We start from the raw sequence: 15,079 nt of genomic DNA on the forward strand, positions 1-15,079 counted from the left end.
TGTAGACCAGGCTGGTCTGGAACTCACAGAGATCCGCCTGCCTCTGCCTCCCGAGTGCTGGGATTAAAGGCGTGCGCCACCACCGCCCGGCTGGCTTTGACTCTTAAACAGTCTTTCTATCTCCTCTTCGTATAGATTCTTTTGAAACTTGGGGATGGAGGAGTTTGGTGAAGATATTCCATTTATCCTGGGTGCTCCGAAGTCTTTGATTCTTTGCACACTGCCCAGTTGTAGGTCTCTGGGTTAATGACTGTCTACTGCAAGAACCTTTTCTGATGAGGGTTCAGTGAGGTATCTGTGGGTATAGTGATATGTCATTAGCAGTCATTTTATGCAATGTTCCTTTAGCAGAACAACAGTAGTAGATTTTCTCCCATGTCCATGACTTCAAGTATTTGACCACTTAAGCCATGTAATTTATGGGTTCCATCTCTTGGAGTGGTTGGTTACTCCAGTAACACTAGTCTACCTTGCAGTCAGGTTACTGTTGTAGGTTACAGGGTTTGTAAATGGGTGATATTGATGATTACTTTTCTTCTCTGGCAGCGTGCAAAGTACCTTTCAGCACCATGAATGCTAGGCAGTAGGGGTAAAGCTTCTGTTTAGATACCAGATCAATTTTTAGATACCAGAGTTTGATAACAGAAGTAGCTGATGAGTAACCAATAGCTTTGGCAAAAACCTGTGATTTTTTTTTAAAATAATTTATTTTTATTTTATGTGCATTGGTGTTTTGCCTGCATGTATGTCTGTGTGAGTCTGTGTCTTGGAGTCACAGACAGTTGTGAGCTGCCATGTGGATGCTGGAAATACAACATAGTTCCTCCTAAGAGCAGTCAGTGAGTGCTCTTAAAACCTCTGAGCCATCTCTCCAGCCCCAGTCTGTGATGTTTTGCAGGCATGTCTATGGGGCCCATTTGGTTATTGACTCAAAAAAATGTAACTGATTCCCAGCAATGGGAATTTGTGGCATCCGATATGTAGTTGGGGTGTTGTCTCCTCTACTGTATGATGATTCCATTTAGATTACTTTCATAGGTGTATGTTTTTTAGGAAACTTCTAAAGTAGGATTCTATATGGCTTTTCAAAAGGCCTTAAGTGCTCTTCCCCATAGTCCCTCTTTTACTGTGCCCTTCCATTTCCCTACCAATTTGGTCTTCCTATTCTTCCTTCCCCTTTATTTCTCACTAACACTATATTTTATTGTTAACAACTGAATACTATTTATTGTATAAATGTAACACATTTTCATTATGCATTCCAATAGTTTATTGATACCTAGGCTGCTTACAATTTCAGGGTATTATGTATAGAGCAGCAATGAACATGAATAAGCAGGTATCTCTTTAGTAAGATGTAGAGTTTTTTGGATATATGCAAGGGGGTAGCACCATTCCTGATTCCAAGTTATTTTACAAATTTAGTAATAATAACAACATGATATTGTTATAAATGCAGACATATTACTCAGAAGAATAGAATCGATTATCCAGACATAATTCCACACCCATGTGAACTCCTGAACTTAGATAATGAAGCCAGAAATACACACCGGAGAAAAGAAAGTATCTTTAACCATGGTGCTGGTTAGACCGGATGGCTGCATGTAGAAGAACGAAAACATATCTTCATAAGAAAATGCAAATTAAAACTACTTGGATATTTCATCTTAACCCGAATAGCCAAGATCAGTAAAATGACAGCACATGCTGACAGGAATGGATTATTCATTCTGGTGGGAGTGCAAACTGGTATAGCCATTATAGAATTAAGTGTGGAGGTTCCTCAGGAAGCTGAGACTCAATCTGCCTCATTTCTGCTGTTTATTTATTTATTTTGGGGGAACAGGTCTCACTTTGTAGTTCTGGTTGATCTGAAACTCACTGTGTCCACCAGGCTGGCCTGGAATTCCTGGAGAACTGCTTGCCTCTCCTTTCAGAGTGCTGGGGTTAAAGGCTTGTGCCACCATTCCTTTCTCCTCTCACTGCTGTTTCTCATTTGTTTTTGTGTAAAGTCATTGCCCCCCCTTTTTTCCTTTTTTTTTTTTTTTGTAGTATTGGGGATAGAACCTAGGGTTTTATACATGCAATGTGTATCTTTGTTTTTACGGCTATAGAGAATGTTGTGCATCCTAAATATAAATTTAAAATACTAGTGTTCAATGAAACAAGATTAACAAGAACAGTCTGGACAGGGAGTTGACACATAATTCATAATTTCCTTCATGTTTGATGTTTAATTAGAGCTAGACAGACTCAATGTGATAACTCATTTTTCAATCACCCAGCTTCCAAAGCCTCTTGAAATTAACTGACACACTGAAAAGGCATTGCCTTTCATATTCCATGCTAGCTGGGTCTAATCCCATCCATGCAGTCAGAATAATCCCTTTAAGAAGTTTATCCCCCTTGCTCCACCTTCTAGCCTTTCTTCATTGTAGAACCAGCCTGTAGTTTTGATCACCTGGTCATTTCTCATTACACTCATCTGTTTCCTTAGTTCTAAGGAGGGTTTGATACTTTGTTCTTACTCCTTTTGATTTCAGAGCTACTCTGTTTTATATTTCACTGTTTATTCAATTTAACTACCTCATCCACTTTCTGAAAGCTCTGCTGGAATTGAGGGTAGTTGAGTGCACATTCCTGGCCTGTAATCCCAGACATGCATTGGTAGAGGCAGGAGGATCAGGAGTTACAGCTCAAATTAGATTTATCTCAGGGACTGCCTGGGCTACAAAAACAAAAGAAAAGAAGCCAACTGTTCAGTGGAGTTGTTGTCTCTTTAAGTCAATTTCTCTTTAATCCTGCACATTTGCCATGAAGTAGGTTTGTTAAAGCCTTAAATAGTTATTCTGTTTTCTTCCTTCCCCATAGCCATTAATAGTGGTTATTACTTTTGCTAATGAAGTGGTTGGTAAGTTGTTGCTCTGTGTGCATCTTCTAAATTTTCTTCTGTGAATCATGGTTACACTTGTGAAGAGGAGAAAGGCTTTAAAATCCATAAAATAATAAATATATTTTAATATATATAATAGACATGATAAAAATTCATGTCTTTTAGAAAGTCTAGGAAATAAAAGGAGGAAAAAGAAAAGCCTTCAGAGCTGATGTGTAGGATGGGTGTCTTATCCTATAATCTCAGCACTTGGGTAGGCTAAATCAGAAGACTCTCAAGTACAGTGTTCTGTGGGCTATGTGCCCAGACCTTGTCACAGGGTAGTGGTTTGGATGTGTCATCACTATTAGTTTTTCTTTTATTAATTAAAAAATGATTTGTTTTTATTTCATGTACATTGGTGTTTTACCTGCCTGAATGTCCAGGGTGTCAGATTCCATGGAAGTGGAGTCAATAGTTATGAATTTCTGTGTGGGTGCTGGGAATTGAACCTGGGCTGTCTGGAAGAGCCGTCAGTACTCTTAACTACTGAGCCATCTTTCCATCCTCTTTTTTTGTTTGTTTATTCAATTTTACTTTGTATAACTTTTAATAACTTTGATATTTTAGTTTAGCCATGAATTAGTCAAAAAATTCTTTTGAGTCTCATGTCTTCTAGAGTTTTTCGGGGTATGGTATCATGAGATTACTATTAGTTGTTTACATGAAATTTTTTGATAATGAAATTAAACTAATTGTTAGAGAACAGAATTTAGTGTCTAAGAGTGAAGTATATGTCAAATAGCTTCTTTTATTTGGATGAATCTATTGATTAATATATATGAGATTTTGCAGTAGTGACTGCAAATGGGATAAGGGCCCATTATTTGTACTGTTAATTTTTGCTGGGTGGTATATTCTATATACATTAAAAAAGAGTAATATGTACATTGTTCTAAAACATTTATTGGATATGGGATGCCGTCAAGGCAAAAACCGACAATTTTCATTTTAAAGGGAATAAGAGGTAGTTTATTCTGTAGCCATTTTGAGTGACCACAAATTTAGATTTACCCCAAATTTTATATTCTTATGTTGAAGCAAATTGTGCCAGGGTTTTGTCTTTCTGTGTGACACAGGCTACTGTGGCACTCACTATATAGCCCACTAACTACATAGCTTCCAACTCCTACCTAGAGTAGGTGAGTTTATAGGCCTTGCCCTTCTTTTTCTCCAGTTTTCCGAAGACAGGGTCTTATTGTCCATATTGATCTTGAACTCAGTGTATCTCAGGCTGATCTTGAACTTGTGATTTTCCTGCCTCATTTTCCCTAGTGCAGGGAATATAAGAATGTCCTACTGTACTTGTACCCCTCTCCATTGTTTTTTTTTTTTTTCCAGGCATGGTTTTGCTTTACAGCTCTAGATGGTCTTGAATTGATGATTGTCCCGCCTCAGCCTCCAGAGTGTTTAGTTGTTGGAATTATTGCTAATGTCCAGAGCTACTCCCTTCACCCCCCAACCCGCCCTGCTCCCCAACCAGTGCTGGGGCTCAGTCCTGGTGCATGCTAGGCACGTATCTTACCTCATTCTCCAGAAATGTTGACTTTTATTCCTTTTTCCATTTTGTCATGGAATTTTCTTCAAATTGTACCTAATAGGCAACCTACTTGCATCTCACTGCCCACCATGTATACAAGCCTTTATTCTTTCTCACCTGGATTTTGATAAATTGTCTCCTTTTGTGCTCCCCCTCCTTCAGCCTCTCTTTATTTTACTTCTTTTTTTCTTTCATTCTTTTTTCTTATACAGTAATAAGAAATCAAAATGTGACTGAGATCACTTTTCTACCTCACTTTTCCCAGAATAGGTAACCTTAGAGAGCTATTACTCAGTGAATGGTATGAGAAGACGTTTGGGTTTGGGGACTGCACAGGTTAGAGGGAAGAAGTCCAAAATTATTTCCTGGCATACTAAGATAAACTGCAAATTTCCTTTTCTAGTCTTTTCTTTTTCACCCTCTCTGTCTTGTTTTTAATTATATTTGCCTCCTTACTATCTCATAAAGAAAAGAGCCTAAGGAGACTCTCCTTTGCCTGAAATAGCTATCTTCCATATACATACCTATTTATTTCTCTTTTTCAGGCATCTCCTGAGTTTTATTTTTCTGAAAGGCCTTCTTTTTCCTCCATTGAGACAGGAACTATCCTTGTAGGCATCTCCTTAGTACTCACTATTGTAAATCAGAATGCCTGAAAAGCAGCTTTGTCTGCAGGGACTGACTGATTAGAATTTCAATGCTGTAGAGAGGTTGGAATGTTGCAGGTCTAGAGGGTAGCCCCTCCCTTATTGTGGAGTCCTCTGCACCCAGTAGCCATTTGTACCAGAACTAACATCTTGTGACTAGTAATTAAAAACCTTTTGGAATCTGTTAACTTAGTTTCCTCTAATTAATGGATAAGAATGTTAGCAAATCCCACCAACTTGTTTTCAACTTGCCTTGATTTATAAGTCTTTGTTCTGTAAAACTATTAAGACTCCATGAAACTGCTTCCATGTTGGACCATGGAATTTGGAGTAACTTAAATCTGTGCTTCCCTGGGACACAAACCAGTCAAAATTGCTTCAGAATAAACCATCTCTTGCTCTCTCATTCTCCTTAGGATGAAAACTGCTTTTTTTTTTTCTTTTCTTAAAATGAGATGTGCATTTTTTTGCACTAACATTATTTACTTATTGTGTGTTATTCCATTAGTGACAGGACTATTCTGTACTCTGAATGCTTGTGGAACTAAAGTTAGTAATTCAGTCATTGTTTGTTGAATGGCTAGCTACATTTCCAATTTCTTCAGTGACTGCTTCCTCTGCTCAGAGAAATATCAAGGCTACTCCTGTACTTTGGTCAAAAGAAAAGGAATGTTTCATTTCATGTACCAAGTATGTTTTGACACAAATATTTTGTAGGCTGCTTAGAGTTTTCTGCTGGTATGTATGTATGTATGTATGTATGTATGTATGTATGTATGTATGTATCTATTTATTTATTTATTTATCTAGTGAAGCAAATGAGTCTTGTTTGTTGTTTTGCTTTTTGTTTTTGAGATAGGACTGTGTAGCTGCCTCACCTAGAGTTTGGTATATAAAACAGGCTGACTTTTGAAGTGTGTATCCTCTTCCCTCTGCCTGCCTTTCAAGTACCAAGATTATAGGTGTATTCTATCACCCTTGGCTAATCTGTTTTCTGAGTAACTTTTCTCTTGTTTAGAACAATTGTTTTCCTTTTCCCAAATGTGCCATTTTATGTAAAGACTTTTTAATATTTGACACTTCTTTTTTTCTGATTTATTTCATTTGTAAGAGTATATATATGTGGGGTGTGTATATATGTATGTATATGTATATATCACATACATTCTTACAGATGGTTGTTAGCCACTGTGTGGGTGCTGGGATTTGAACCAGGGTCCTATGTAAGAATAGCAAGTGCTGTTAACTTCTGAGCTTCCTCTCCAGTCTCCTGATATTTCCAGCATGCCTTTCTTTTCAGGACTTGATAGCTCAATGGCTAGTGGGAAAGTGCCAGCATTGGGAGAGGCAGCTGCTGTATATAGTGTGTGTGTAGACAAGGAGATGGAGCAGGGGGTGGCCCATTGAGTCCTGTATTGGACAGTGCTATATTATCAAAAGTAGGAAGCAGACAGGCTACTTCAAGGGGACGAATATTTAAAGTCACAGAGAGTTTAGCTTGTTTGAGAAGGTTAGGTTAAATACTGTTAGAGGGTAAAGTACATTTGGCTTTCTGTATTTGAGATTTCTGGATCAATGAATTGAAACAACAAAGGGTTTGTAAAAAATTACATCTGACTAAGAATGTAGCTTAGTTGATGGAGTATTTGCCTAGAGGCTTTCTTTGTGTTTGATTCCTATCACTACATAAACCTTGTGTGCACAAGCCTTTAATCCTACAGTGTGAGAGGTTAGGCATATGGATCAGATGATCAAGGTCATTTTCAACTACATAACAAATTCAAGGCCAGTCAGGGTTTTATTAGAGGTCTCAGAAAGAAAAATTATATTTGCATCTAAGTTTATTCCCCGTGCTGGAAAGTTCTATATCACACAGGCTAAGGGAGTGAGCCTCAAGAAAATGTCTCCTTAAGGTTGGCTGTAGCCAAGCCTGTGGGGCATTTCTTAATTAGTGATTGATGGCAGAGGGCCCAGCCCATTGTCATTGTTGTTGTGACTGGGCTGGTGGTCCATGGTTCTATAAAAATGCAGGCTGAACTCCTCAATGGCTTCTGCTTCAGCTCCTGCCTCAGGTTCCTGCCCTGTTTGAAATACTATCCTGACTTCATTTGATGATGAATTGTGATATGGAAGTATAGGCCAAATAAATCCTTTTCTCTCCAAGTTGCTTTAGTCATTTAGCCTTTACATTATATTAGATAGTATTAGAAATGATTTAAAGGGTAGAGAAGATGTATGTAGGTTATATGCAAGCAGTAAGCAACTTTATGTGACCGATTTGAATATCTTTGAATTCTGATTTCCTGTGGAAATGGTCCAGTATTCTGTGGATGCCTGAGATGAGTCCATGATTGTTTTGCAAGGACTCCTAAAGAATTATAAGTTTGCTATATAAAATGAAAGTCTTGCGATTAATTATTTTTTATTGTGCGTGTTATGTATTTATATGCATGTGGTGTTTGTAAGAGTTTGTGTGACTATACAAAGAAAGGGACCAGATAGAAGGACATCAGGTGTCTTGCGATATTATGTTCCACCTTATTTCCTTGAAACAGGATCTCTTAGCTGAACCTGGAGTTAGGCTGGCAGCCAGTAAATCCTTTGATCCTTCTATCCCTGCCTTCTCCCACAATGCTGGGGTTACAAAACATGCCATGTTTGACTTTTAACATGGATGCTGGAGTTTGAATTCAGGACTTAATTTTTGCACAATAAATGTCCCTTCTTAGCGGAGTAAGCTCCTCTGGTGCTCCTATTCCTAGTTTCTGTCCTCAGTACTTTAGCCTAGTTTCTAGTGGTTTTGTCATGTGATTGGTTTGTAAATTATCATAGAAAAGCATGCTATAAAAAGGTGAAAGCATACTTCAGCTCTGTGCTAGGTATGTTGAACATTTTCCGTGCAGTATACATCCTAGGCCTTTATATATGTGCATGTGTGAGTAAGATAGTGGAACTTGTACATCTGTGAGAGACTGCACTTCCAGAAAATTCATTTTTACTTGGAAAGGTTTCATTGAGGTCAGCAGTATAGTCAGGTCTGTGATTCTATACCCAGGATAGGAACATGTCTGGCAGCCACCTGAGGCCAGGAAAAGACCTGAAAGTCTTAGAGAGGTGGGAAGGAATGGACAATAACTAAAAGAAGAGTTCCTTTTCCTTTGGTAGACACATGCTATGTTGGTGAAGGCCACTGGTAAGCACAGCTTCAGTGATTCGTTGTTAATAGTCACATTTTCTCTGCAGAGACGTCTGTAGCCATCATGGAGGTGGTGGAGGTGGAGAGTCCTCTGAATCCCAGCTGTAAGATAATGACCTTCAGACCTTCCATGGAGGAGTTTCGGGAGTTCAACAAATACCTCGCATACATGGAGTCTAAAGGAGCTCACCGAGCAGGTCTTGCGAAGGTGATTACTCAGACTAGTCACAAAAAAAGTATCATTTGAGTTTAAATTATATTTTTAGTTTTGTTGTTGTTATTGTTGTTGTTATTTGTTTCTTTCAGTGGAATGTGTCTGCTATGCTTGTTAATCCAACTGGAACACTTAATTTTCTTAAAGAATATTTATTTATCTTACTTTTCTTTGGATTTTTTTTTTTTTATGCTAGGGTGTGTTCTATAGTGGTTTCTTTTCCTCTTCCTCCTCCTCCTTGTCTTCTCTCTCTCTTTCTTTCTTTTTTTTAAAACAAGGCTTCCAGAGGTGTGAATGTATCAGTTTGCATCTATTTCTCATAGAAAACATCTATTAAATTGAAGATTAAGGTGATTCCCTCTCTGTGTTCCTTTCCTCGCTTCTACTTTTTCTTTTTATTTGTTTTACTGTTTTGAATCATGGCCATCTTTTCACGGCCTCCCAAATGATGGGATTATAAGTCTTGCCTACCATGCCTGTCTCACTTTAAAACAACAACAATTTGTAGAAGTGTAACTTACGTAAGATACAGTGTCTTCATTTATAATTTGTAATTCAGTGTTTCTTGTTTGTTTATTCGCTTAGATGTGTAGTGGTCACCACTCTATCATTATCACAAGCAGAAACTATATATTTTAAATAGTTATTTTCAGTTTCCTCGTGTCACTGCACCCATAGGCAACCACAGTCTGTGTTCTTTATCAAGTTGCCTTTTTACCTATTTTTTTTTTTTTTAAATCAAACTGTATGTGGTGTGGGTGTATGATGTGTGGGACTGACATATACCACAACCCATCTATGGAGGCTGAGGATAACTTTAGAGTTGTTTTCTCTTGCTACCTTGATAGAGTTCAGTCTTGATTGTCAGGCTTCTATAGCAAGTGTTTTTACCACTGAGCTATATCACCAGACCTTAGCTATTTTGTTTGTTCAAGTGTGAAGTGCTTGTTGTGTACCAGAGTGTGTTGGTGGAGGGCACACAGACAGAGTGAACCAAGTCTTTGCCTCCATAAAGGTTCTATTTTAGAGATAAAAATATTAAGAGTGAAAGAATCTAGGCTGGAAACGTGGCTCAGTAGGTAAAACATTTGTCACCCAAGTTGTGAGGACCTAAGTTCAGTCCCCAGAACCCAGTAGGATGTCTATTGTAATCCCAGCCCTCCTGTGGCAAATAAAGACAAGAAGATCCTCAAAAGCTTGTGGGCCATCTGGCCTGGCATAGAAGACCACTGTGTCAAAAGGGTAGAGGTAGGAGGTGAGGATACACATCCTAGGTTGTCCTCTGACTTCCACTAACTGGCTATGTAAGCTACAAAGAACTTTGGATCATTTGGAGTTGGAGTTATGAGTGTTATCAGCTACCCAATATGGGTCCTAGAATCGTAATTCTGGTCATCATGATTGAGCAGCAAGTGCTTTTAGCGATCCATTTCTGTAGCTCACTTCTGTTGTAACTTGTTCTTACTCTTTGCTCCTTTTGGCTCTTTTGGGGACATTCCACCCAGCTACCAAATAAATAAATACATAAAGTCTTATTCTTTCTTATAAATGCTTTGCCCTAGCTTGGCTTATTTCTAGCCATCTTGTCGAAACTTAAATTATCCCATCTACCTTTTGACTCTGGGCTTTTGTTTTTTTCTATTTCTGTATATCTTTTCTTTCCTTCTTAATCTGTGTTTGGCTGTGTAACTAGCCCTTTTTTTCTTGCTCCTTGATCTTTTTTGTTTTCTGGTCCTGCTTTTTCTCCTTCTATTTATTCGGACTGCCAGCTGTATCTATCCTTTCTCCTGCCTTGCTATTTGCCCTTCAGCTGCTAATTAGATGATAAATCAGGTGTTTTTTAGACAGGCAAAGTAACACATTTTCACAGAGTTAAAAAACTGCAACATAAAACAATGCAACACATCTTTGCATCATCAAACAAATGTTCCACAACATAAACAGATGTAAAGTACCACAAAATAATATTCCACAACAGGTAGCCAAGGCTGGATTCAAACTTGCTAAGTGTTGGAACCACACCCCACCAAGTTTAATAAGAATAAACATCAGGGTTTATTCTTCCTGCAATGAGAAGTGAAGATGGGCTTACAGTTATGCTTAGTCTGACAAAATATTTTCATGAATGAATGGTTTTTGGCTCAGTTTTAGGATACTCAGTTTTAGAATGCTCAGTTTTAGGATACATCATGGTGGCCTGGACATCAGGCAGCTGGTCACATTGCATATACATTATGGAAGCAGGGAGAGATGAATATTGTTGTTCAGGTTGTTTTCTACTTTTTGTATAGTTCAAAATCTGAGCCACACTTGAGGTGGGACTACACATCTCTCTAGTCTCAGTCTAGGGACACAATCTAGGTCAGTCTCCTAGGTGATTTCTGTCAAATTGTCATTCAATATTAACCATTAAAGTTGGGAAGGAAGATGTAATTAATGTTTTCTTGTAGTGTTCTTTTGCTATGTTGAGTTGAAACAATGTTTGAAAAACTGGCTTCTATGTAAAAATGAGTTGGTGTTCAGGGCAAATGTCCACAAGAAGTCTTACTGGGAATAGTGTGCTTATCTGGAGCTCTTGGTAGCTTAGAACAGTTAAAACGAAAAATGATCTGTGAGGATGTTCATTTATTCTTGTTCTTAAAGATATGTAATTATATCTTTAAAAATAATTATAAATAATGTGCTTAGGGTCATAGGAATGTTCATCAAGGTGCTAAAGACTATGTTGCAGGTTTAGATCATAAATTATATTTAGAGCTTTGAAGGAGCTACTGTCTCAGGAGATGTAGCCTTTCAGAATATAATGAAAATGTATCTGTGTAGCAGGCTTTCTTTTAGGTCATCAACCAGCTCCCAGATCATGACACGAAGACTTTTTATTATTTATAAATGCTTGGCCTTAGCCTAGGCTCATTTCTTGCTAGCTCTTATAACTTAATTTAACCTGTTTCTCTTCATCTATGTTTTGCCTCTGGGCTTTTTAATTTTCATTCATTCTGTATGTGCTAATCTGTATCTTGCTGGCTAGTGACTGGCCCTGGATAGCTCCCTCTTTTTTTTCTCCCTCATTCTCTTTTCTCTCCTCCTTCTCTCAGTCCACCACCAACTCTGCCTATCCCTCTTATGCCTAGCTATTGGCCATTTAGCTTCTTATTAGACCAATCAGGTGCCTTAGGCAGACAAGACAACACCTTTACATTGTTAAACAAATACAATGTAAACAAATGTAACACATCTTTATATAGTTAAAGTAATAATCCACAACATATCTTAATTGGAAACTTTTCCTAGAGTACTTTTTTGTTTTAATTGCAGGTCAGTTTGTTAATGTATAGATATTATTTGTGATTTGTTTTTCTATAGACAGTTATTTCATTATATAAATGCTTGAGACTGGCAGAGCCTTTTGGTAGGCTGACCCATTTCATTGAAATTATGGGAACCTTTTTTTTCTGGACTTTCCATATCTGTTCTGTAGATCAAATGGTGTGGACAACAATTGGTAGCTGAACAGAGAACCTCAGGACTGAAAGTATTAGAATACAGAATGACCTGATCCATATTTGAGGAGGTTGTTTATAAACCAGTTCTTCATTGTTGGTGGCATTTTGATCCTAAAAGTCATTATGTTATTTGTTATGTGACTGCTGCCAGTAGCTGTCCTCTGACTTCCACATTTATGCTATGTGGCATGTGCACATTTCCCATGCTTCCATTCACCAATATATAGAATAAGTAAATGTAAATGTTGCTTAGAATTTGATTTTTCAGTTTTTGCATCTCAGGACTTCCAGATTACCATTTGAGGTAAAGGTGGGTGATCATTCTTCATTTGAGCAGGTGCTATATTTTCAGAATCATTTGGAACACATGAAGATGTAATGATATGTAATGGGTTATCAAGAGTTCGACTTTATTTGCGTCGAGAAAAGCTGGAGATCACTTCTTCCTTTCTTGCCAGATCTGTCTGTCTATCTATCTATCTATCTATCTATCTATCTATCTATCTATCTATCTATCTATCTATCTATCCATCCATCCTCCTTCCCTACTTTCAAACCTACCATCTAATCTTTTTTCTTTCTGAGACACAGATCATATATTTCAGATATCCTGGAGACCTCTGAACTTCCCTGGACCTTCTGCCTCCATCTCTGAGTGCTAGGTTGTGTGTCACCACACTATGTTCGTTATTTGACTTTTTAATGAAGCCCTTTGTTTTGTTTTCTCTCTTTTTGTTACTTAAAACATCCCTTGGTCAGCTGAGTTTAGTATACTGTTCAGTAGTAAGGTGACATGTTTAGTAAGGAAGAGGAAACAGTAGCGACCCTTATAAGGGAGCAGCAGGCACACTGAGTACACCTATGAAGCTATGTAACAGAATAAAGTTAATTAGAATTACAAACACACCTGAGCCCTGTGTATACCTCCCTCAACCTGAGGCTCATTAACAATGTTTTATAATAATGTCATATTATACTAGGATGACAGTTGAACTGCTTTTTAAAATCATTTCTGCTGTATTTTCATTTTCATATAACTTATGTTTAGACTAGTCTCATTCTTGTTCTGGAGGTTGAAGTAATTTGAAGTGTACAGAATGCCAATAAACCAAATTATATGATAAAAAAACCAGATTACACAGATGTACATGTTTTTCTTTGGACCTTACCCTGGGGGGACAAAGGCACACTGAGGTTCTTTCTTAATGTATTTTTAACAACATTAAATGGATTCACCTTAACTATTTGAAAGCAATAGCTGAGTACTTCCAATAGTAGTGATTTTGATTTCAGATACCTAATTTTGTTTTTTCTCTAACACTTTTTAATTTTTTTTAAATTTTTTTTATGTTTTGTTTTTTCGAGACAGGGTTTCTCTGTGGCTTTGGAGCCTGTCCTGGAACTAGCTCTGTAGACCAGGCTGGTCTCGAACTCACAGAGATCCGCCTGCCTCTGCCTCCCGAGTGCTGGGATTAAAGGCGTGTGCCCCCACCGCCCAGCTCTCTAACACTTTTTAGATTTAGGCTTACATTTTTTTTGTTGTTATTGTTGTTAATGTGTGTTGGTGTTTTGCCATGTTCCCCTGAAACTGGAATTGTAGACAGTTATGAGTTACCAAGTGAGTACTTTGGATCCTCTGGAAGAGCAGTCAGTGCTCTTAACCACTGAGCCATCTCTTTAGTCCCACCTTTTTTTTTTTGTTTTGTTTTGTTTATGTTAAATTTCTGTTATATAATATTGGCTGACTTTAACTTTTAATTATTCCTCATTATTCCAGCATTCCAGGTACTGGCATGATACCATGCATAGCATTGGTATCAAATAACCTTGATTGTCTGCACACTTGATTTTCAAGTTGGGAAATTGAAAATCTCCTTAAGTATAAAATGTTTTATTGTATGAACTTCTAAAAATATGTGAAATGTATGGCATTTGTCCCTGTAGTACTTCTGTACATAGGTTGCACTAGAGAATGTTATACACACTGTGTGTTTCATAAACACCAGAGAGTGCAGATATATCCGTTTGTGGCTGCAAGATGAAGATAGAAGAAGCATTGTTCTTCCTTTGACAGTTTGTAGACAGCATCTGGTTTCAACATATATAGTAGACATACATATTTTATCTGGAAATGTCTGGGTTTGGATAAGCAGTGATATTAATGTCTATTCTGTTTTGGTATACTTAGGAAGGTGAATATATACAGTTTATAGAAAAACAGCAGAATAGGTTTCTTTTACTTTAACTCATTAAATGTAAAGGTGTTAACTTTGAAATTGTTTAATAACCAGATATTTTGTACTTGTTTCTAATTGTGTGAAGTAATTTAACACTTAAAGATTTAAAATGGAATTGGTGTGTGAGCTCAATAGGTAAAGCATTTCCCTCATGAACCTGATTACCTACTGATTCTTCTTCAGTCTCTGGATCCCACCAGTAGTGGAGGGAAAGAACCAGCTCCTGAAAGTTGTCTTCTCAACTCTGTTTGTATGGTACTGTCCTTCCCCTATGCATATCAATAAACTAAAATAAGATAAAATTTAAAATTAGTTGAAAAGAAAATGTTTGTTACTGGCTTTGTTTTGTCTGTTTTCCTTCCTTCCTTCCTTCCTTCCTTCCTTCCTTCCTTCCTTCCTTCCTTCCTTCCTTCCATTTATTTATTTATTTTTTTCTATTTAGTACGGAGTCTTATTATGTGTACTCAACTTGCCTAGAACTCATGATATAGACCAGGCTGACCTCAAATTTATAGAGATCTTACTGATGGGCTTAAATTTGTAATGATTTTATTTTATGCTCTGTTCTATCTTTAGAAATTTGTTTCAGAATATTCCTGGGGGCCTAGAGAGGTGTTTTAGTAAGTAAGAGCACTTGCTGTTCTTGCAGAGGACCTGGTTTAGTTCCCAGGATACCCATGCTAGTATACAACTCTTCATAACCCCAAGGACATCAGACATTCATGTGGTACACATACATACATGCAGGTAATACACACCCATAAAATAAAATAAATATTAAAAAATAAACTTTTGAGAAAAATATAA

The 15,079-nt window shown here is 37.4% G+C and overlaps 1 protein-coding gene across 4 annotated transcripts in view; it reads left to right on the forward strand.

Moving 5' to 3' along the window:
* Kdm4c (lysine demethylase 4C) overlaps positions 1–15,079 on the forward strand; it is a 169,069-nt gene that overhangs the window by 2,870 nt on the left and 151,120 nt on the right. For 3 of the 4 annotated variants that reach the window (XR_003377397.1, XM_005352661.3, XM_026782063.1), the window contains exon 2: positions 8,366–8,526. Coding sequence is in view for 2 of the 4 variants with exons in the window: in XM_005352661.3 (XP_005352718.1) it covers positions 8,383–8,526 (144 nt within the window). In the remaining 2 variants the exon portion in view is untranslated. Of the gene's footprint in view, positions 1–8,365; positions 8,527–15,079 lie in introns of those variants that run through there. The other variant, XM_026782064.1, reaches the window with a different exon arrangement.

Source organism: Microtus ochrogaster, chromosome 10 (genome assembly GCF_000317375.1).
Source record: "Microtus ochrogaster isolate Prairie Vole_2 chromosome 10, MicOch1.0, whole genome shotgun sequence".
NCBI classification, from domain to species: Eukaryota; Metazoa; Chordata; class Mammalia; order Rodentia; family Cricetidae; genus Microtus; species Microtus ochrogaster.